This window comes from Oreochromis aureus, linkage group 3 (assembly GCF_013358895.1).
Source record: "Oreochromis aureus strain Israel breed Guangdong linkage group 3, ZZ_aureus, whole genome shotgun sequence".
NCBI classification, from domain to species: domain Eukaryota; kingdom Metazoa; phylum Chordata; class Actinopteri; order Cichliformes; family Cichlidae; genus Oreochromis; species Oreochromis aureus.
The window spans coordinates 34,830,977-34,855,300 of NC_052944.1; the positions used below are offsets into that span (position 1 = coordinate 34,830,977).

At 41.4% G+C, this 24,324-nt stretch overlaps 1 protein-coding gene and 2 non-coding genes across 3 annotated transcripts in view; 1 reads left to right on the forward strand and 2 right to left on the reverse strand.

Annotated features, from left to right (window-relative positions):
* htr2cl1 (5-hydroxytryptamine (serotonin) receptor 2C, G protein-coupled-like 1) overlaps positions 1-24,324 on the reverse strand; it is a 198,616-nt gene that overhangs the window by 15,878 nt on the left and 158,414 nt on the right. Inside the window, exons 6-7 of the mRNA XM_031726936.2 lie at positions 20,068-21,106; positions 5,535-5,735 (exon numbers count right to left, since the gene is read on the reverse strand). Of these exons, the coding sequence (XP_031582796.1) occupies positions 5,535-5,735; positions 20,068-20,491 (625 nt within the window). The 5' untranslated portion in view covers positions 20,492-21,106. The remainder of the gene's footprint in view (positions 1-5,534; positions 5,736-20,067; positions 21,107-24,324) is intronic.
* Positions 7,634-7,706, reverse strand: trnak-cuu. The gene has a single exon. It is a non-coding gene; the product is annotated as a tRNA-Lys (tRNA).
* Positions 13,340-13,412, forward strand: trnak-cuu. Its single transcript has one exon. It is a non-coding gene; the product is annotated as a tRNA-Lys (tRNA).

Below are 24,324 nucleotides of genomic sequence, written 5' to 3' on the forward strand. Positions count from 1 at the left end.
AAGCTGTCACCAGAATATGACTGCATTTCAGTAAATGTATTCCATTTTTTGGTCGCCACTCAGACTGCATGTAGCTGCTTTAACATGATGGGTCAGCACATTTAAGACTACAAAAAGAGAGCATAGAGCTCCCAGTACCACTGAACCGCTCCAGATGATATCAGTTTATAGAAATTAGCCTGAAACTTTTAAGCAGTACAAGTGCATCTAAATATGTAACAGCTGTCAGTTCGGACCAAAACAGACTGAGGTCATTTCTGCATTTTTAGTTTGTCACCATTGAGAAAACTGTTGTGTTCACACAGACACTTGAGAGGACACACATTAGCTCTAATGGACAGCAGAAAAAAAAGCCGGAAGATACACAAAAGCTCCAAAGTAAAAAGTCAACAAGAGGCAGAAAACATCTTCGGTTTGGGTGTTTCTTTGTTAATCCTTTAGCATTGATCTCTGTAAGCCCTCTCAGACCTCAATCACAGCTGAACATTGTGGTGCAGAACCTCTTGAGGGGTCAAGGAAATGCCAGCAGGAAAAGAGCAATTTCTTCTGATTTAAAGCCGGATGCGAATGAGTGCAGAGCAAGAAAGGACAGAAAAGTAAAACCCTACCTGCTATCTGGAGGCATCAATCAACTCAGTCTGTCAATGTAGCTCTCAGGAAGTAATCCCTGTCAGCAAAACAACTTTTTAACTGATGGAAAAATGTATTTCGCGGGAAACTATTAAAGGACTCATAAATACTATTTTTCCTTTTAAGATGGATCACTCAATCATCTTTGGTTAGGAGTAGATTGTTTTGCACATAAAAGGGCATAAAAGAATAAAGAACATGAAGAGAGGCACTATATAAAACTTTAATGATGTTTGATCTGCTCTTTTCTTCAACTCGGGCAAAGAAATACATCTTTTTTTTGTATCAGTGTGTGATAAGAAGAAAAAACAGCAGATAACTAAGTTGAGTTCTGGAATCGATACAGCTTGTGTTTTACCTTTCGGGGCTTTTTGACCGAGCCACTGCGAGCACATAGCTCGGCACACTTTTCTGCCTTAAGCACTTACAAACCAAGTTATTTGTCAACATGAGGTTAGCTGTTGATAGTATCAAATACCAGCTTTAATCTTTAATAAAATGTTTCATTATTAGGACACGACCGAACATTTAATCGCATCCAACCAAAAGATAACAAACCTTTGCCCTTCATTACACACGCTTTTTGATTCACTTGTTTCTTGATGAAACACGTATTAAATCCCCACACGGGAAACCGTGATAGCCTGTGGATTTTGTTCTGTGACACCGTGACTTTAAATGCAGCAACAATCGATCCCCAGGTGGAGTTTATGCATGCATGCAGTGACTTTGCATAGCTGCTTTCGCTCGGAGGTCAGAGGACGTACAGTAGCGGTACGCACTTTCACACTTGTACGTGTGTGTCAAGACTTGAAGCCCTCGTGGGTGTTAAAGGGCACAGACAACATCAACAGGAGCCGGAGGTCAGACAGAGCGAGGGAGGGCTGAGGGAAAAGTTTTAAAAGTCATTTAATCCCTCATCGCTTTCCTCACGGGGAGGTCATACTTTCCCCTGTGCAACACACACACATATATAAACACACACACAAATATGCATGCTTGATAAACTAAATTCTTCAAGGTATTACGTGCCTGAAATTGATGCTCTAACTGTTAGGATGCCTGGGTCGTTGACCCAGGGTTTTGGGGTTTATTATATTATTTATAATTTCTAGTCTTTGGTTTCTTTGAGTTCTGTCTTATGGTTTATGTCTCTGTCATCTCTAGTTGCTCTGTCTCCCCTGTCAGCTGTATCCCCTTGTCTAGTTCGCGTCTCTGTGTATCCTTAGTTGCTATATTCCCGTGTCCAGTCAGTCTGTGTCTGTAAGTTCAGTCTGTGTTGTGTTTCCTGTTTTACTTTGAAGGTCTCTGTCTTTTCTCAGTGTGTTCAGTTTATGCTTCTTTGTCTCGTTAGTCCTGATTTGCCCCAGCTGTGTTTCCCTCCTGTTGCCCGTTCCCTGATTACTCCCTCTGCGTATTTAAGCCCTGTGTTTTCCTGTGCTCTCTGTCGCGTTCTACCGTTTACCTAGCTGTGTGTTCTGTCAGTTCTCTGGTTTAAGTTTATTTTGATTTTCCCAGGTATGTTTTGTTACCCTTTTTGAGTTCAGCATTAAAGCTGTTTTGAGTTCACCTTTTTGTCTCCGGAGTCTGCACTTTGGGTCCTCTTCCTGTCTGCACACAGCCGTAACATAACACTAACAAACACTGCAGACAGGTCCATAAGTTCTTGCATCTCTGCAGCACCAATCAAAACAGTCAATGTGTGATTGAAGTGCAGACTTTCAGCTTTAATTCAAAGTGTTAAACAGAAGTACTGCATCAAGACATGGAAGCAGTTCCATGGCCAGATGAGGCACAATTCCTTAGCCAAAAAAAGATGTTGAACATTTTGGTATCTGTTCCATAAACTCTCAATATGAGGTCCAAGGAGATGAGAAAGACAAGACGATGAAAACCTCAAAAAATAAAATCAGTGAGGCAGTGGAAACTATACAAGAGGCCAAATCAAAAGTCTTTTTCATTCTTACAAAGAAGGAACTCGCGGACCAGCTCAGCCACACGAAAAGGCCTAAAAGACCACAGAAGCCAACTAATCTGCCACACTGGTTGCTTTGCATGCAAGACAGTGACATCCCGACAGCTTCGTGCCATTCATACCACTGCTGAGAGCGCAGGCACCAGAGACTAGTCTGCAACCTCCTGGCAAAGGACGATCTCTAAAGAGAAGTGAGACTGATAGTGAGCAATTCCTGGAGGAAATCGATTGCTAAAGTTTCAGTCACGCAGGCTGAAAGACTGGACAGTAATCCTCCTTTTCCCCCATCTTAAGCTGCTTTTAGAAGCAGCTCTTGTTTACTTTGAAGGCAAACAATTTCCATTTCTATCCAAACCACGGGCAACCGCAGCAAGCTGACAGTAACCAAAGCAATCTAGCTTGAGACATATTTTCCTTGCTGATAGGGACTCACTGACTGGTTTCTACACCTGTGCAATTGACCCCTTATACCTGAATTATGCTTCAGCTGGAAATCTACTCCTTAACCTACAATGTAACTGCAGAATATAAATCAGGCCTTAGCTAGTGCGTTTAAAGTTGAGAGTTGGGAGCGAGGCATGTCTTTTATATTGCCTAAACCTGTTTTGTCATGACGCAGATGGCAAAGGATGTTTTGTGCATCATTTCGAGATGCCAGTGATTTTTACAAACTGGCAGTATTTGACTCCCAGTAGGGAGACAGTGGGTTGAGAAGAAAGTGCGGTGGGAGGCTCTTGCTTGTGACAGCATGAGAAGATTTAAACACCCTTGGCTGAGCTGTAATGTTAGCCAGCTGCAGGTGCAGTTCAGCAGAGAGGAAACAGCTTCTAAATGAAAACGGGTCATGATTTCTTAAAGAGAAATTGCTGCTGTGATGATCCAAAATTTGGCAAGTGAATCATATCTACACCTATTTATGAACATTATAAAAGCAAGAGGAAACAATATGTCAAACTAGTTTTTGGTGGTGTACTGTCCCTTAAAAATAACAATGAAAAATAAAATAAAAATCATAAGATTATATGAGATGACTGCTTTTACTCCAGCGAAGCCGCAATTCCCTCTAAAATCCTTGTGGTAAAACATTAAAAATCATCTTTTAGGCATCCGCATATATATATATATATGAAGTGTCAATAACTCCACAGCATATCTTCTGGCTACCTTTAACAATTACATTTTAAGATGACAAAATTAATTTATTTGCATATTTTTGTCCTAGCTTCTAACAAAAACGAATAAGAAAAGTGCTGCGATCACCTTTGGGGAGTAAAAAGTCTGTGATGCAAATCACTTCCAACTGTAACAACACACAGCCAGACGCTTTGAGCGTCAACAAACTGAGAGGGTTCCCACTGCTTCATAAAGTCAGGAGGGGCACTGATAGGACCTTTGGAGACACTGCGAGGGGGATTCTGAAAAGTCATTAAATTTAACAACAGTCATCAGTCTGGAAACTCTCCGTGTGTACCTGTAGGGGACGGCTAAATTAACAGGGGTGTAATACAAAAATCCAGCCTTGCAGTTGACCACAAAACGACACAAAGGTAGAATGTATTTTCTTCATTGTGCTCATTTATAGATGTGTGAAGATGAAAGGCCAGTTCACTGAATTAAAGAAAAAAAGAGAAACACACCCAGCGCAAAAGCAGAACGCGTTCAGAGACTAATTAACTGACAAATAATATCCAGGAAGGTTTAGATCATGGAATCTAAACCAGGAGCTGTAACTGATGACTTGTCTGTGTTCTCAGTGCGTCAACAAAGATTTTTAGACTTTTCAGCCATTATCACCGTGCACACTTACAGATTTCTTCACACATTTACAAATCTGATTGCACAGACAAATTGTTTTGCTACGGTAACAGCCTCATATACTTTATGTTTTTCTTGATTGACAACACCAATCAACATGGTGGGATGAGTCAAAGATGTTGGTCTGTAAGAGCTTTGTCACGAGTTGTCAACAAAGTCGTAAAGTCATGAAACTCTGGCCGTCCCTTATGGCGGCACATTTAACAGTTCATTCAAATAAAAGATTTGCTCTGTCCTGTTTATATAGTTTAGCCTGAAAAAAAGGTGGAAGACTTGGTATATAGATGTCCAGTCCTTCAGAAGTCGTTGGCAAAACCACTTGCTGTCCTAGCCTCTGTAAACAGTTTGCTGCTCAGTTTATGTGCTGAGCCACAAACTTTCGGTCATAGGAAGTAAAAAATCTAAGTGTATTTTGTGAATCTGAGTTGGAGACTATGTTTCAAAAAGGAAGTGGTGCGCTCGCTGAACAGTGACTTGTGGTTTACACGACATTAACCAATGAGCAAGCTGTTTCACTCTTGTCTTCATCACTTCCATTCTTTTGAAAACCAAGATGGTGACGGTGAAAAAAACAACAGTGTTGAGGCTTCAAAACATGGCTTCACAAACTGTACGGTTACGTTGTAACCTTGGTTCTCTGAGTGAGAACTTTGTACATATGGAGTATGTAACGGAGTGGAGAGATAGTCTCGATATGACAGAGAACAATGCATGATGTCATGGTAGTTACATGTATCTTTTACACTAATTTGCTAAACCAGCTGTCTGTTAGCCAGCTATTCATTAAATCTGACCACTTCTGTGATGTTGGTGCCTTTTGGAGCAGTTGTAATGTGATAATTTGGCAAATAATATGGTTTTCTGCACGGGTAATTTAACAGTCCATCCTAAAGTCTGTACAGCAGTTTTGTTGGCTGAAATTGGAGTATTTGTGATATTCATGTTGTCAAGTGGCCTCCACCTCTTGACACCATGAATATAAACTGCACAATTATGTATAATTACGCCATCACTGACACTTCTAACTAACTGAAATATTTTTAATTAGTAATCTAACAGTGCCTGTGGAAAAAGAGCCAAATCTACCTTTATGTATTAACATGCAAATGCTGACCTATAGATATGGTCCACACTGCAGCGATCTTCATCATGGCTTTGGTTCTAGAGTTGAAGCGGCTATGCTCTATAGGGTTGCGGATGGCGACGTATCGGTCGAGGGAGATGGCGCAGAGGTGCATGATGGAGGCAGTGGAGAACAGCACATCCAGGTAGATCCAGATCGGACACAGAGCGCTGGGGAGGGGCCAGGCGTAGTCTGGAAGAATTGAGAGAGAACATGAGAGATTACCACGCTGCCAGGTGATGTAAATAATAATAAGCTGCCTGTTGATTTTTCATGGGCTGCAGTTGCTGCTCTTGACTTTAAAAGCAGTGATTCATTTTGTTCAATCGATTCTAGGAGTCTGGCTGAGTGAATGCCATCAGGGTTAGCAGACTTTGAGGGCTTAAGATGCAGCATGGAGAGGCTGACTAAATGTTAATTAATTAGAGTACATCAAAGGGAGAATGCAAATTACATGCAGCTCCAAGTTTCTGTGAAAAATCAGATAAATGTGATAGTTTGATTACAGCATTTCTCTGGTTTATTGTAACAATTATGATTAGGCTTAGGCGGAGTTATTTAGATGTCTAATTTAATGGCTGGGAATTGGATTTTAAGAGTAGATGATCAGTTTGCATATCAATGAAACCACTATGAATATAAGGTTTAGTTTAGATAGTGTTTTATGTCCCATAGCTATCATCTGTACAGGGCGATTACACCAAAATTATGTGTGAAAATCAGTATTTTTACAAGTATGTGCTTTTGTGATGCAGGTGTAGTTGTTGTTGTAGCCTGAGGTTTTTTGCATCCTTAAAAAATGAATCTAACAAAGAGGAATAAGGGATTAGCCCCGATTCTAAAGAGAATAACTGATTTAATAAAAAGTTGAACTTGTCAATAACAAATTATAATGACAATGTTTTAAACAAACAAGGATGAAAAACCAAAGATTAAAAAAAGACAATACTGGATAGAACATGTGATTATGTAAATAGCAATGAGATTCAATCATTTTAGCTTTAAATAGTCGATGAACCACCTTAAAATCTGATGCAAGGGTGCCCAAAGACTTAATCCTAAACTGACCAAATTCTTACAAACTTCAAAATTCCCCAGTTACACTTTGGGTTGTGCATGTTTGAAAAAAAAATCACTACAATCTTGTAAATCATGCCCACTGACCTTAACCTAAGTACTGATTGGCTTACAGAGCTGCTAGCATGCCTGCTACTAAACTGTTTTTCTTAATGGCTCCTTGTATCATCCACATCATACTTGTATTTTGCCACTACTTAGCAAAATGTATTGCCAGAGACTGAAAACAACAAGGCTTTGCACAAGCTAAGCACTGGCTGCAGCCTTTGAGTTTTGTATTCCCACTCTAAGCATTCGTGCTAAAGGCCACTCGAATACAAAGGCATTTTGTATAAACCATTATGATGAGGCACCTCGAAACATTTGAATGGAAAACTTTGCTAAAAATCTTCCGCACACATGACTACATAATGCCGCAAATTATTCAGAGACATGAAAGATTTATTTCATGTGTTTATTAACTCAGGTAAAATCTAAGTTGGTAAAGAAATTGCCAGACTATCAAGAATGTTCAATTTTTCCTCATGGTCAAAGTTAACTACAGGGATTAGAAAAAGAGCAGGCTCATACTTACTGGGTTAGTATGAGTCAGGGCTGCTAACAAGGTGCAATTGATTAACTGATCATTAGTAACTCCCATATGGAAAAGATATATATAAATCTTATAAAGTTTGTATCTGTCTCGTGTGAAACTTGTATGAAAAGCATACAAGAGTGAAAACAGATATAAGATCCCTTGAAAAATTATATAAATGAAACTTGTATGTTTTGGATACTTACTAAAACAATATATGAAAGTAATGAGAAAGTGGCCACTTTCATGAGTAAATCATATAAGCCTTATATGATTCACTATATGAAGCAAGCTAAAGCTGATGCAAGTCTTTTATAAGTTTTTTCTATTTCTTTTCCATATGGGATGTGAGCCCTCAGGCAGTTTTCTCAGCATATTTGTCAGATGTATGTAGTATGACAATCTTAATAGAACTTAACAAAGTCAGAAGAAACAGCTACACCTGACGTGGGGCTTGAACCCACGACCCTGAGATTAAGAGTCTCACGCTCTACCAACTGAGCTAGCCAGGACTATGTCAGTGCGTCTGCCAGTGTCATTTGGTATGCTAAATGTTAAAGTTCATGCTAGAACAATTAGAAAAAGACTGAACAACCTGGGTTACAACTGTACAAAAAAGTATTCTAGAGTCAAATGGTAGGCCATCTGTCTGACAGCTAAAGCTTGGCTGAAGCTGGGTCGTCCAAAGCAAAGCAGCAAAAAGAAAAGAATCAAGATGTTGCAATGGTCCAGTCCAGATATCATCCTGATTGAAATGCTGTGGCGGGACCTTAAGAGAGCTGTGCACAAACGAATGCCCACAAATCTCAATGAACTCAAGCAAAGCTGTAAAAAAGAGCGGGCAAGAATTCCTGACTGATAACACAGTCAATTCACAAAGAAACTAATTCAATTTATTGCTTCTAAAAGTGGCTCTACTGAATTATGGGGTGCACTTCATTTTTCACATGAGCACATAGAGGACTGTATAAGAACAAACGACATCGATTTGCTCGTCTCGCGCCAACCTCACTGGGGTGTCGACCAACAGCCCCATAGAGTGACTCTCCTGGGTGTGAAACAAGACATTAAAAGTCAAACAAAGATAAAAGAAAAGCATTCCTGACCAAAGCGGGCTCAATTTACCTCTCAGCAGGAAACAGAAGCTAGCATCCGATGCACAGTTTGTGAAACTAAAATCAGATCAGCCTTCTTTTCTTTTTCAGTGATGCTGTACGATCCCAGAGGGTGAATTCCTCTTTTATCTCTCCCTACGCGTGGAGATCAAAGGTCAAATCTAGTGCCAGTGTAATACCCTGTAGAGCTGCTAGCTAGTCAGTCTTGCCCCGCTGATTTGTCGGGTGAGCAGTTTGGGGTCGTTGGGAATAAAATCTCTCTCTGCCATCTCAGCGTTGGGCCCATGTACACCCCCTGGGATAACAATACAGCAGCTACAAACACACATGAGGGAGTCAGCAGAGACCAGCAGACACATAATTACAATCAGCAGGTCCCACACTGCTTAAACTGGGCTTAAATAATTAGCTTGACTGGCAGGCTGGCTGCTGAGTGGGCTAAAATGATATTCTGGCACTCTTTAACTCACTTGCAAGAAAGATACTATTTATTTAAAGAAATGAAACGAGTAAAACCAAACATCAACTACAATTATGCTAACTGCTCGAGGCACGAATGCTCCATTACCGTATTCAGTGTCACAGCTTGCATCCGTCTTGTCTCCTTTGTCTTTTTCAATTGCTCTGGCTCATATGTATTTCCCGTCACTTCCCTCCAAATAGCCTTCTAACTGAAATCCGTGCCATTGCTTCCAAATTTCGGGGGACTATATTGCATCACAAATCATCCAGTAAAGGCAATCTTTGATTCTGAGCGATATGTTTCACTTGAAAAGCTGTTCTGCGCAGGATAAATACAAAGTGAGCAACGCTGATGCTGTGTCATCCTCCTAAAAAGGGCATACACCGCAAAACCTGCCTCTCTGTGCCCGCGGCTATTTATATGAACTGAGGACAAGACCTGGGGCCAAACCCGCGAGCGTGTAATCTGGCTGCTTAATTTCATCTCTGATTTGTAGGACGAGCAGCACGTATGTGATGCATGTGGAATGAATCACACGCTTGTTTGTGTGCATGCTGAGTGGGAGGCAGCTTGCATAATGTTTCAGAGGTCAAACGCTTTTTTGGGGGCAGCGCATGACACACACAAACACACAAGGTGTTACTCAGCTGGCTACTGGGTGAGTTAGACTTTCTTCTAAATAGATCGAGTGAAAATAACTGAGTGCTGCAGTCAACTGTACAAAATAGCTGATAATTAAACAGCACTTTTGAATCATCGCACATTTTATCAGGCTTTGCATAATACGGAAAGGTTATGACGTATGAACAGGTCAGATGGTAGTCAAGAAGGGCGCTTGTGGTGGGAATTTGTGTTGTATTTCTGCTCACTTTAGTTTGATGTAACACTGATTTCCAAAAATTAAAAAAGAAAGAAAGCATCAGCTAGTTTGATCATGGGACGTGTGATGTCCATGAACACATTCGACCAAGTGCTGAACTGAAAAAAGAAGCCAATAACTGCAGTCCCTCCAGTGGCCACTTGAGGCTGACTGAACAAGTACATTTCTACAGACTACAATTTTAAAATGTCCATTTTTGCACCAGAAAAAAAAAGGGCATGTTTACAGTTTGTTACATGAATTAATTTGTTTTTCTAAAAGAAAATCTCCTGGTTTTCAAACTCATGGCCTTCAGCTTACATTTTATAATCTTCTGAGACACTTCTACCTGCAGACAGGGGGAGCTAAGGATTGCTCTGTCTGAGCAACAGCTTCCACAGCAAGTCAGATTTTACAGCAATTACATGCTTTTTTAGCATCTTAACTAAATTCTCCATGTTTACCTGACTGTATCCCTTGATAAGCATGGAGCTTTGCAAGTTTGATTTGGCCAATTTTAATGCCAGATGCCTTTTCTGGCGTTAGACACAAACCCAAGGGGGATTTGTGTCTCTGGCTGGAACTGAATCAGCAAACTATCACTTACCTAACAAATGTGTTAACCACTATATGTCTGAATTTGTCCTAAAACCAATGAGCTGTGAGCACAGGGCTAGAGAACTAGCCCAGAGGATGTCAGGCCCTCAGCCTACCCTCATGAACTCTGATTCTGATTGTTTGGTCACACCAACCATCGTGTTCGCCCTTGCGCAAAGCAGCAGATACTGTTCTACCTGTCCAACCTCTGTAGGGTCCAGGTATCGTGTGGCTAACCTGAGCCAAATGCAAAACTACTGAAAAAAACTGAGAAAAGATGAGGATGGAAAGATTTCAGTGGCCTCCACCTGTAAAACCATTCCTGTTTTGGGGGCCGTCTCATTGTTGTCCCTCTAGTTAATGTCATTAACATGAAAACCTCCTGTGTTACTTAACTGACCAGATCAATATCTCAGAAGTGTAACTGACTTGGTGGTATACTTGGAATAAAAATGCTCTCTATATTTTTTTGAGCACTGTACATTCATACAGTATGACACACATCTTTATAAATGCATAAGGCTCCTGGTCCCTTGCTCAAGACTTTATTCCAGCATATTGTGATTTAAAACAGCTATGCCAAACATGTGGCTGTAACCCACAGCCCTGAGATTAAGAGTCTCACGCTCTACCGAAAGGTTTGAGCGTGAGGTTGAAAGCTTTTTGTGACATCACCTGAACCACTTTATCAGATTTCATGCACTAGAACTCTTGGAAACTCACTGACATTTACCTTTCACTTCACACATGTGCACACAGTGTATGTGTACGCACTCAGCTCACCTCAGTACGTGCTTCACATAACATTTACACACCACGTTGGATAAATGGGCTTGCCGCCATCAGCTTAAGGCTGGCTCAAAAACCAGAAAAAAAGCATGTTAACAGTTGGGTACAATGGACAGTTTTGGTCTCTATAGCTACTTTTTTCTTCAAGACAAATTTAAGGGTTTATCGGACCCATTAATTTGTATTGTGTTATGGCTTAAGGTTGCGGGTTATAAAGTGTATATCCACTTAATGTCTGGGAGTGTTGTCTACTGATGGTAACTGGATCCTTGCTCCATCCAAACATCCCCAATCCCTAGTGGAGTTACTGGGCCGGACATTACATCGCCAGCACCACAACAAAGAGAGGGAAGGGGTGGTGGGCTCTGAGCTTATGTGCTTCGGGACCGGTCCCAGATCAGTAGAATAATAGACTTACAGGGCATGTCCATTCAGTGCAGGCCCACTTTATCTACTTCACGAGCTAACGGTAGCCAGCTCATGAAGGGGGCTCTCAACAGCAGAGAGAGCACCCTGGGGGCGCCCATATTGTTGCTGGGGACTTTAACAAGGCATGTTTGAAATTTGTACTCCGCAAATTCCACTACCATGTTATTCCTACCAGGGCAGATAGGACACTGGACCATGTGGACAGTAACATCACTCACCTTCATTGCCTACATCCCCCTCCAAGCACCCGGGTCAATAAAACATGGCCAGATGATGCTCTCCTCCAGCTACAGGACTGTTTTGATCTGATAGACTGGTCCATCTTTGAACAGCAGGACCTGGAGACCTTCACTCAGTCTATGTAGTGCTGTGTAAAGAATGTGACTGTGACCATCTGGATTTTTCCTAACTGAAAACCTTGTATGATGAGTGAAGTACAGACTTTGATCAGAACTTGTAACTCAGCCTTCAGGTTGAGGGACAGTTCCTTGTACAGCACTGCCAGAGCCAACCTGAGGAGGGGCATCAAACAGGCCAAAGAGGCCTACAGGAGGAGGATAGAGGGCTTCCTCACAGACAACAACCTCCACCAGGTGTGGAGAGGCATCCAAGCCCTCACCGACTAAAAAAGGCCTGAGCCTGTATGTCTGTATATGACATATGATAGATGATAATAGGCCTTCTCCGTCTGTGTACACTGGCCCTCTTTCCAGTTTCTTAAAGCACAGACTTTGATGTATTGAGTTAATTCACTGTTGGGGAAAAATCGTTTTTTTTTTAAACATGTCTTCTTCATGAATCTGTGTTTCCACTTTGGACTGTGAGCAGAGAAATAGCCTTCAATGAACACTTTGATTGAGTTGACCTTGCATGTCATGCACGTTTTTGGCTGTGTTTTCCTGTCTGTGTAATCTCCTCCTGCCTTAATTTAGTCCATGAGATATCATTTCCTTTCTGTTCCCTTTGTTCCATCTCATTTTCACCCTTACTTAACCATTCTGCCCTCCCTACATCAATAATTCATAGTTTTGTGTATTCATTTTATATTTGGCCATAAGACTTGAAGTGAGATACCTTCAAAAATGAGCCGTTTCCTCACTTCATGTATTATCAGTGTTTTATTATCACGTCTAATGTATGTTTTATCACTGAGCAAACAGAGACCCGAGGAAGGGAAGAAGCCAAATGAATCTGAATCACATACAGTTGAGATGGCACCATATCTCCCTCCCATCATAAGGTCTCAGTGTGGATGAAGGGAAAACATGGACAAATTGCTGAAAAGCAGAATGGAAATTAGATTGGGTCTGCAAAACAGAACAAATTATCCTGAAAAACAGAACCATAAGTCTTAACCCAGAAGAAGACCTCAGTGTTAATGCTGTTGTTTTTTTAAACTGTCCTACCAAGAAGAAAAGCATCACGTTTCAGTGCTCTGACCCTAAAATAAGTTAAAAGATTTTCACGTTCCTCCCCTCTAGTCACTTAATCAATTGCTGGTGCAGCTGTGAAAGTTAACTACACAGCAACAAAATTTGCATACAGGAGAGACTTCTACTGTGTATGAAAGATGGATGCTCCCACCATGATGAGCAAAGTCCTGATGTGAAGTGTTGAGCTGTGCTTTTTTGTTGCCGCTGCCTTTGTGTTTTGACAGAAACAGAAGGTAACGAGACAGGTTTGGAACCGGCGTGCAGTATCTCTCAGTGTCTCACACTGAAACTAGCAACTGACACCAAAAGAATGACCAAGAAAGGATTCATTAAGGGAAACCAAGCAAGCTGAAGGGCTGGGACTGTGTTTCGGTTTGGAGGAATGAATGTTCTCAATAACAGCTTCCACAAGTCAGACTGAGCTTTTCTTGCAAGTAAAGGCTACGCGAAAACTACCCAAGCCCGGCTAGCTCAGTCGGTAGAGCATGAGACTCTTAATCTCAGGGTCGTGGGTTCGAGCCCCACGTTGGGCGTTAGTGTTTTAGGACTTTACAGTCTAGTCCAAATAATTGATATAAAGCCTGCCTTATTGTGGAAGCTGTTACTCAGGAGGTAGAATAATCCACAGTTCCTCCAGTGTACAGATTACAAGCTGGTGGTTTAGTGGTAAATGACTGGTACTTAATAGGAGCTCTTGCAACGACTTCTTACCACTAGCCTCATTCACACACAGTAGCTTTATTAAACAAACATTCACATTCAGAGGATTCATTGACTCCCAAGAATTTATCAACATGCAGACTACAGAATCTGAGGATTCAACCAAAAACCTTCACAATTAGGAGACAATCCACACCAAGATTCAGTATGTTGCCCAAGGAAGCTTGTTTTTCAGTAGCTTACATGACTGTAAACTCACGTAAGTTCTTTCTTAAAACAACATGGAGCACAAACCCATGACCCTGAGATTAAGAGTCTCATGCTCTACAGACTGAGCTAACCGGGCTTTCTACTTGATGTCTTGAAGAATCTGTGCGCAAGGTACTCATTAGCTACAGTATTATTATTGATAATTTGCTATTATTAATCTCTGGTTGTCTTCCTCATTGTGTCTTTGTCCTGTCTTCCTCCTGTCAACCCAGCCGATCATGGCAGATGTCCCCGCCTCTCTGAGCCTGGTTTTTCTGGAGGTTTCTTCCTGTTAAAAGGAAGTTTTTCCTTCCCACTGTCGCCAAAGTGCTTGCTCACAGGGAGTCATATGATTATTGAGGTTTTCTCTGTTTTCTCTGTATTATTGTAGGGTCTTTAACTCACAATACTGATACCGATATTGAACACTGTGTTCTCCCCCCCAATGCACCTGTGTATGAATGTTAGCTTGTGTAAGTGCTTAGGCACAGAAAAGAGGCGATGTGTGAACCGGTGGTTGAGGCTTGTAGTAAGAAAGCAGTGTAGAGTGTGGAGTAGAAAAGATCTATGTAAGCTCTAGTACACTCTGCTAACGGCAATACATGTTTCATGAAGACCTTTATCCACCATTTACGCCCAACAGAAGACACAACAAGTTTGTGTCTTTGTCTAACTGGAGCCCACATGCCAACAGTTGGCATTAGCTGGGTTTCTAGAGATTTATCAGAGATGCACGATTTGATTATGATAATTAAACTCATAATTCCTGTCCAAGAACATTTATCTAATCATTTTATATTACATGACAAATTGCCTGCCGGTGTTTGTGTGTGTGTGTGTGTGTGTGTATCCTTGTTATTTTAAAAAGCGTATGCTCCATCAATTTCATTTAATTATTGGGCAATTCCAATTAAAGAAATGCAAACGCATATTCTCTAAAAGCTGTGTGTGTGTGTAAATGCCATGTAGGCCTATGCATTAGAAAGAGAGAGGGTAAAAAAACGTTGTTAAATTACCATTCCCATCATCTTTTATCATGATTGTCATCATCATTCTCATTAGCATCATCATTATTATGATAGCTGGAATAATTTATTGTCAGTCGAAAAGGTGTGAGAACATTCAGTGACGCGCGAGTGTGTGTGTGTGTGTGTGTGTGTGTGTGTGTGTGTGCGTGTGTGTGTGTGTGTGTCTGGTCGATCACTCAGCCAGCCGTGGGGATCAATCAATGCAGTCAACTACCAGTCTGATGGATAACACTGCATGTAAAGATCCAGGCTCCACTCAAGTGTGCGCGCGAGCACTGGGTGTGTTTGCAGGGACTCGTGTTCTTCTGTGTATATAACTGACAGAGAGACAAACAGCCAATCTGTCTCAGTGTGTTTGTGCATCTGAAAGAGCAAAAGGAAAGGACAGACTTGTCAGTGTTTTGTTTCAGTGTGTGTCTGTGTGAAACATTGATTACCACAGTGAGCAATCAGCGGTGGCTCGAACTAACAGACAGGCACAGAGCGGGCCAGCGAGTGTGTCCGTTGACCACGCGTGGCCCATTAAGCAGCAATCAACCTTCCCCGTCCTGCTTAGCATTCCAGCAGGATGCCTGCCTGCCACAAAGCCAACGCATGACTGTAGTGAATGTGGTCAGGTTTGGCAGGGGAAACAAAAGGGCTGCAGGGCAAAATAAAAGAGTTAGACCGAAGCATGAACATCCACACACTATGTGCAGAATCACATCTGCATTTTATAGGCTGGGAAGCAAGAATTGATACATTTAAGGTGATTTAAAGTTGGCCTCCAGCATTATCAGTATTTTATTGAACTGCCGTAAATGTAGCGGACATAAAAGAAAGATTTAGAAAGAGGCGGGTTAGAGGCTGATATATCTTTATCTGCAGTGTGAGCATGACTTCAGAAACAAAGAACCAGGAAAACAGTGGCAAAGCTTAAAACCACTTCATCTGTTCTGCTGACATCCGTCCACTTATACCAGCTCTTCTGCCGGTATAACCCTTCTTCTTCTACTTACATTATGGGTCAACAGAGTGGATTATATGCCTCCATCTCACACTATCCCTAGCATCCTCCTCTGTCACACCAACAATCTGCATGTCTTCACTGCATCCATGAATCTTCCCTGAGCTATTCCTCTTTTCCTTCCTCTTCCTCTTTGAGTGTCTCTACATACAACCAGATAACTGTGTAATACTTCTTATGTCTTCCTGGAGAAAACTGGTTTCGCCTTCTTCTTCTTCTATAGCAGCGCTGATGTAGAGATTTTGTTGTTTAGGAGAACACTGAATTGAGTATGGCGCATAAACGACGGGGGTATAAATGATTTTGACGCCAGGATATAACCAGGGTGGTGATCGTAAAGAAGGAAAAAAGCTTTTGGACAGTCCTACTGTGTTATTAGTTAACGCAAGATACATGGAGGGGTTAATGTATAAAAGTCTTTATTGTATTTGTTTATATATGGGGGATGGAAGAAATATGGCAACACGTTCTTCTCTAAATAATGTTTAGACAATACATCCTTGATTATTTTTGGTTTATATTTGAGATAGACACAAAGAATACGTCTTTCTCATTCTCCTCTATGCCTTTTGCCTGATTATAACTCATGCAGATGAATCCCACCACATGACGATGACCTCAATAAACTGTCTTTCACTGATCTCCTGTTTTCTCCTTTGCCTTCTCTTTCCTCTGGTTTGTGCTTTTTTCACCCTGTCTGCTGGTATCTCTGCCTCCAGAGCTGCGTGTTTTTAATCTGAAGCCACCGGCCTCACTAACCTGCTGAGTGTCTATCGCTGTATTGTTTGTTGCCTCTCTTCCTCGCTCTTCTTTTCGCTCTCCAATCTCACCCTTACCACAACCGTTTGAGAGAGATGGCCATCATCCTTGAGCCTGCTTCTGTTGAAGTTTTCTCTTTGTTAAAGGAGAAGAGGTTCCAGACAACCTCACTAACCCACACACCTACACAGCCCCTTCTATTCTTTTCTTTTTTCCCACCTTTTATTTTTTAAAACAGGTCTTAAAGTCTTTCACGACTCGTGTTGGAACTCCTGGTTCATGTTCAGGGTCCTTGATTCACTATTGATTAAATCCGTGCATCTGCAGCTGTGGGACGTGAGAACGTAACAAAAGCTGAGATTTTGACATTGTGTCGAGGTATGATTAACTTTCCAAGAAAAATAAAGAAAGCTATTCATCATCATGTTTTCTGAGGTAATCTGATTATTAAATCAGCTGAACTAAGGCGTATAAAATTCTTAAACTTAAAATGTAATCAAACTCAATTACTATGGTGTAATTAAATTCATGTGACTTATCCTTTGGCTTTTGACTTGTTAGTTCTACTGCTTGAAGCACTGCTCACGCAAGATGATGAAACTGAAGTTGACTGCTTAAGTTTACTTTTTCCTTTTATCCAATTAGTTTGCATACTTTGTTTGCATGCTTCATCAAATTTCATAGTGAAAACCTCAAGTTCTGACCTGTTACAAGTCCTAATCAATAATAAATTATTAATTTCATGGTAAGCCTATGCAGAAAGGGCTGCGCTGCTGTCATCACTGTTAAAAACATTGTATATTCTTCTATTCTACTAAGCTCTTAAAGCCTGAGTTACACATGCCTGGAGAATGGTTGTATTTCCTCCTAGCGTGTTGTGGAAGCACTAACCAACTACTGGTGGCGAAACTTGTGTGACACAAACCAGAAATGGAGAGCATTTGCCTTCAAGGCAAGTTGTGCCTTACTGTTGCAACCAACACCTTTCAAAAAGTGCAACTTTTACTTTGAACGCCAATGTTCTCCGTTTACATTTTGCCTCAAATCTTGACAAATCCACTTTCACTTAGCAACCAGTTTGCAAGTATTTGCAAACTGGTTGGCATCTTCCATGCAAACTACTGGAGACCAGAGCATTCTGCTATTGACCAAAGCAGTTTCCAGTGCAGCACTGCATACCTCTTTGAGACCAATTTAGTATTACCCAGCAAACTCCAGCAACCACTTGCCAATTTGTCGTGGAATACAAATCTTTCAATGGCGACTGGATGGCTGCAACCACATGCAACCAGTCTGGGAATATAAATTTTTCCATGAGGTTGCAGCCCAGTCTCTAGGCTTTTGTGACTGAGGAATAACATCCACCAGAATCCCCACTGAATGAGGGTTAGGGTTAGTTTGCGTTTTGCTAAAGAAGCCTAGTTTTGGAAACTAGAATATCTTATCAAATTTCTATAATTCCATACAAAGGGCAAATCCTACCTTAATCGTTGCCAGCAACATGGTAGCTGTAAAGAGGTTAAAGTAGCCACACTATTGGTTTCCTTAATTTCTGTCATATATTCTGTCACAGTGGGATTTTCAAAACATGGCCACAGTTTCAAATAATGAGGTCAGAGTATATATTCAAGCAATCTCCATGAGCCAAAAGCTCAAAGTCCTCTATGCACTTGGTTTCACTACAACTATTGTCTCTACTTAATTGCAGGCACGTAGCACAGAAGCCCCACCCACATGCTTTAAAAATATTTAAATTGTGAGGGGCAGCCAATCAGAACAAAGTTGTCTTAAAAGGAGATGGAAGGGAGCTCAAACACACTGCTTTAGAGTGAATGAACTGCAGAAAAGCTAAATTTTAAAACGTTTTAAAACGTAAATCACACAAAGACACTCCAGTGCAGTCGAATAATAAAAACATGGGTCTAGAAATAATGAACATTATAGCTACCCCTTAAAAAGGTATATCGTGTACAGCATCCCTGAAAATATCCCTTCATAAAACGTCCTCAGGTTTCTCAGATTACTGAACAGATTAATCAAAAAATCTTTAAAATATCGCTTCATACGATTGGAAGTATGATATTAGCCAAAAAACATAGATACATTTATCACAAAGCGCTGAGAGTTCTTGGAAGTCGGTGATGTGAGCACTGAGAAAGAATGCTGTCACTGAAACCTGTAAAGGTCACCATCTGTTTATCTACATCTCTGAAACAAATTTTCTCACTGACTATCAGCTCTGTGATCGTCTCTGTGATGGTGACATTTACAGGTATGAAGTAGGAAATGTACCTCCCTCCTGAGGCGTTCACGTCGAGAGCTGGCTGAAACGTTAGAAGAAGACAGTCTATCTTTAATCGAATGTTTTCACATGCACTTGGGGAAGAAACGCTGCGCACATCCTATTACGCTAATGTGGGCGTTCATGCAGAATCCTGGCACGGACACTGGAAGCAAGAACAGCAGTAAAAAGCTGGTATGAAATTGCAATTATTAAGCTGGCATCCTCCGGCTGCAAAATAACAGTGTGCGCCGTCTCAGAGAAGTAATAATCATTTCAATAACTGCACGGAAAAATGTTTTTTAATGATGGCAGGCACATGTCAGTGTGCTGACAACAGCTGGCAAGTGGGTGGATATTTGAGATCAGGTGCAGATTGTCTAAAGATTGAGATTTATAGGGATGAATCTGGCTTTTTATTATTAAAGGAGGGGCTGTAGTGAATACATAATTACAAGCACTTAAGGAAAGTGGATCATCTGTTTTGCTATTCTTTCAAAGTCGGTACGAGTAATTTACAAGTTCCTTTTGACTGTACTGAGCATACTGAGAATGTAGGAGGAATGTAGTTTCTCAGTTTGCAGCAATTTCTCCACCTTCTCTTTGATTTTTCAGCCTGAAGCTACAAAACTAGAAAACTGTCAATAAACGTTTAAGTGGTCAGTTTATCCTCACTACAAACACTAATTTACTCAGTTATCTTAAATGATATCAGCTAGTCTGATCACAGTTTGCATTATGTCCATGAACACATCCAATCAACTGCTGAGATCACGGCACACAAAGATGATGACTGACTCTTGAATCATTCTTAGAAAATGGCTAAAACAGAAAAAGAAAAGAAAAAGGGAACAAAAATCAAAGTTACAGAAAGTAAAATGAAAGACTTGACTTGTTTTGGGTGCTAACTGCACTAACGCATTGACGCTGTGCAGCCCTCGCACGGGGTGATACATGATAACTCGCTAACGGACATTTGCGGTTATGGCGTTAACGTCATTTTAACGAGATTAACGCTGACAGCACTAATATATATACTTACATATGAACCAAACCAACTCATCCAATTGTTCACTGATGTTTTAAAGTTGCTTAAGACTATAAATATGCTACTGACACATAAGCATTCAGCAGAGAAGAGTTGTGAATTTTACTTGTACGCAGGTGTTTCATGCTGATGTCATTTATGGGTATTGTTGACTTACCATAGAGGATGTTGATAAGAGAGATCGGCATAACCAGAATCCCTACGAGCATGTCCGCTACAGCCAGTGACCTCAGAAAGAAGTTGGTGGCATTCTGGAGCTTCTTTTCCAGCGACACCGCGAGGATGACCAGAATGTTTCCGCCGATCGTCAACGCAATGATGACGAGTATGAGCAGCGCTGGCCAGTTCTTCTCTTTGATCACCGCCCTGCTCACAGACTCCTGGGTTGTTAAATTATCCAGACCTAAACTCATGCCGGAAGCACCACCACCTCCACTGCTGCTTCCAAGTCCTATCCCCCACGGGAGGGTTTGATTGAGATCTAAGGGATTGTTGCTCGGCCAAGCCATTCGACCCCCGACCTCCAAGGAGGATGTGGTTGTCCCAAACCCGCCAAGAAGAGCCCTTGCTGGGCCGCCCATTTCAACAGGAGATTACTGGAGATTGGACAATCCGTTTCAGAAGCATACAGAAAAAGAAGCTGCACTTACAATTAAGGGACACTTCTCTGAAGGATATCACCTAAGAGTTGATCAGATGTCATCCATGGGATGGGAAGAAAGCAGGAAAGGGAGAAATCTGGGGGATTGTGAATGACAGGGAAGCTGGGGCAGGGGGATAGGGAGGAAGCAGCTGCAAGTGCTCTTGGTTTTATTATTGTGTTGTAATAAATCTTGCTAGGTCCAAACAGCCTCAAATTGTTCTGTTAGGCTTGTATCGCCCATTACTGGCCAACAAATCATTGCCAGGGAGTTCTCAAGGTATATGCTGAGCAAAACTTTCCCGAGTTGCTTTTTGGTGTTCAGCCACATCTACATCCAAGTGGAAGTGAGACTTTAAGAGTTTTTAATTTAGAGCTGCAAATTGGATGACTCATATCCATGGCTGCGGGCCACCATCGTCCTCTGTCCAGCCAATCGCTGTAGTCAGTTTGCCACAGGGTATCAGTCGGTTTCAGTATCTGCATTCAGCTTTGAACCCTGCTGTTGTGAACGGACATATCTGAGGTGTTTATCCGAGATGATGGTGAGGGCGAACTGCGGAAAGAAGCAATGGAAGAAAAAAAAAGAATCAGATCATCTAATTTGAACTTCCTGCACGCACAAGTTGTTTTCACCCAGTCATTCATGATTTGACAATAAATCAAACCTCTCTCTCTTACATTCCTTCTGGTCTGTCTTGATATATTCTTGATATATTCCCCCTTTCCGATTACTTTCCTTCCATCCATCTACTCCATTTACCCACTCCTCTCCCTCAATCTTACTCAATAAATTTCCATTTTTTCCTTCTCTAAATCTTTCGATCTTTCATCCATTTCTTCCTCCCTCTTCAGCCATCCATCAACCCGCCCACTCAAATCTTCTTCTGTCCTGCATTTTCTCCGCTTCCTTCGCCCTCCAAGTGACTAGTTTTCCAGACTAATTTAAGACTTTTTCCGCACTCCTCAAAAAAAGTTTTGAAAAGAGCATTAAACACTGTACTCATTCAAAAATATACTAAAGATAAAAATCCAACAGATGCTTTGATATTTACTCCTTCACATCACAGCGTGTGTGTGTGTGTGTGTGTGTGTGTGTGTGTGTGTGTGTGTGCTGAAGTGATGGCTATCCTCTCTATTTACCCTTACCAGTCAGGCAGCTTAGTGATTTAGCACCTCATAAATGTCTTCAAGGAGAGGTGGGGGAGTCAAAGTTTATGTGTGTGTGATAGTCAGCGCGCGCATACAGTAAGTCTTTGCCTGCGAAGAGCACAAACGACCAAAAACCATTGAGACGTGTTCTTGTTTGCGTGGGATGTTTAAGAATGAAATGCGAATAAGTGTGTGTGTGTGTGTTTACTTTTGTGCTTTCTTTCTTTCTGCGTTCCCATGTGTCCACTTGTGAGTGTGTATTTTGAGATAAAAAGCAAGCACATCTCCAGACGCAACCAAGCCTCCAGCTGAGATATTTTAGTGGGCGGCGAGTCTATGATAATATCAGGAAGGATAGAGTATGTCTGTCCATATTTTACTGAATGCTATATACACAATAATAAAAACTGTGCTTCTTTTTTTCCCCCACAGTGTGGGTATGTTAACATTTGTATTGTTTAATGTGTGTAAATGTATTCATTTGTCTCTGCTTTGCACTTATTTGTGTAAATTGCTCCGCATGCAGATGAACCGTCTAGGTGCGGTTGTGTGCAAACACAATAATTCATTCAGATTACTGTTGTGTGTGTGTGTCTGGGTGTGTGTGTTCCAACTTGTGTAGTTTATAAAAACAACCCATCTTCGTACTTAAATGACAAAATAAAACATGCTATTTGCAGGAGCTTGGAAAGAAAAGCGACTGGACTTCTTTTAGTTTCTTGAAGACAAAGTTTTTGAGATCCCTTCCCAGACACCTTAATGCCCACTCACATCTTGGGTCATTTGTTCTCACTAAGTCACATGATAGGGTGGGGCAAGGTCTCACAAAGGATTCACCTGGAAGCTTGGCTGATAGTGACCCACACCTGTTTTCACACCTTGGCTCATGTGATTAGGCAGATGATCAATATAGGGTCAGCAACCCTCTTATGGACACTCCCAAAAGGGCTTAAATAGGGCTCTCCACCTCTTAGAACTCAAGAAGCTTCTTGGATGAGAGGTGAAATGTCTTCAAGACACTTAAAGAATTCCAGAAATCCGATTTTCTTTCCAAGCTTCTTAGACTATGATGACCTGGATGACTGAGAACCTTCAAAAACCCCTGAACCAAGTCTAAAGTAGATACCTACCAGTTTACCTTGAACCACACCCTCCCCAACTGGTCTTTCATCATACTGAATTCAGTAATTGGACCTTAGTGACTTTGTTTGTTGTTTTGCTTTTGCTTATTATACTTAAACACTTCTTTTCTCATTTTCCACTAAACTGACAGGATAGCACATTCTTATTCCCAGGGTGGCTGCAATGCTGTCGATTACACCATTTGGGGTCATCCTTTAACAACCTGTCTAACCAGACCTGCTGGTATCATTTTTCAGCTTGCTGGGTTAGTGTTGGGCCGATGGGCCGATCAGGGGGCAAGTAATGTACTAACCAAAATAAGGCTTTGTGAGGGATGCACTGTTGTCTGTAAAAAACATGTATTTACTACCAGGCCACATGCCAATCAGAAGTATCCTGTGCTCACTTAGTCGCTACAGTTGCCCGCCTAAAAGTTGAGAAATGGTTACCTCAGGTCCCGCCCATTTTACATTTTACATTGTCAGGGGTTATTTGCAAGTAGTGCAGTCGCTTGAGGTTGATTTTCTGTGGTGTGTGGTTGCCAGGTCGCTGCCAATTGATTTCACTGTGGACGCAGCTTTAGGCATTAAAATCTGCTGGGTTAGGTTTAAAAAATAAACGCAACAGTTGCCATGGCTTATAAAACACTTATTTCTGGTTGCCATGGTGACACTTGCTTTTTCTACAGAACATAGGTGCTTTTGGGACAAAACATATTTCCCATTGAATTGCATTACTTACAAATTTGTGCTCACTGACGAAAGCGTAGTTCTTTCATTTGTTTTGTGACTATTTCACAAACTCCTGAGACTGAGCTGGACTGAAGTCACCTCTTTGAAAGTGACACAAATAATTTTTTGTAATTTCGTATTCCTCTATGGGAAACATGCACTTGCTCTTTCACAGGTGTTTGGATGCTGCAAAGAGCTAAAACAGGAGCCCGCGTGTCTATCAGAGCATGACTGCCTGTGAGGTTCAGTTAGGTTTTGCTGTGCTTCATCCAAACACCAGTATCACTGAGGACTCTCTAAACATTTGGAGTGAGCTATAGAGCCCAAAGCGTTGGCACAGTGCTCACTACAGTCCAGCTGCACCAGTTAGTGCTCTTTTTGTTTGAATACCTTCCTCCCTCCAGTTTGTGCTCTATAAGGAAACTTTCTGCATGCAAGTGCAATAAGGACAGCTGCAAAAATCTACATACCTTTAAGTCTCTAAATTGACATTCCACCTCTTTAATACGGGATTGCTGTTTTAGCCCTAAATGAGGGCTTAGTGCTGGGACATAAGGTTAGGTCTCAGTCAGAAAGACCCAGAGACCCACCGGTTTGCAGTTCCCTGTTTGGTAAGTGGCAGTCAGTAGATGAAATTGATAGCAAAGAGGTATTTAGTCTTGCACCAAAAACCTCCTTGGCTTGTCTGCAAACTCTTGCCAACTGCTGAGCGGTAGTGAAACTGTGAAGAGTGAAACCAGAAACAGCCAGCAACCTTCAGCAATTATTT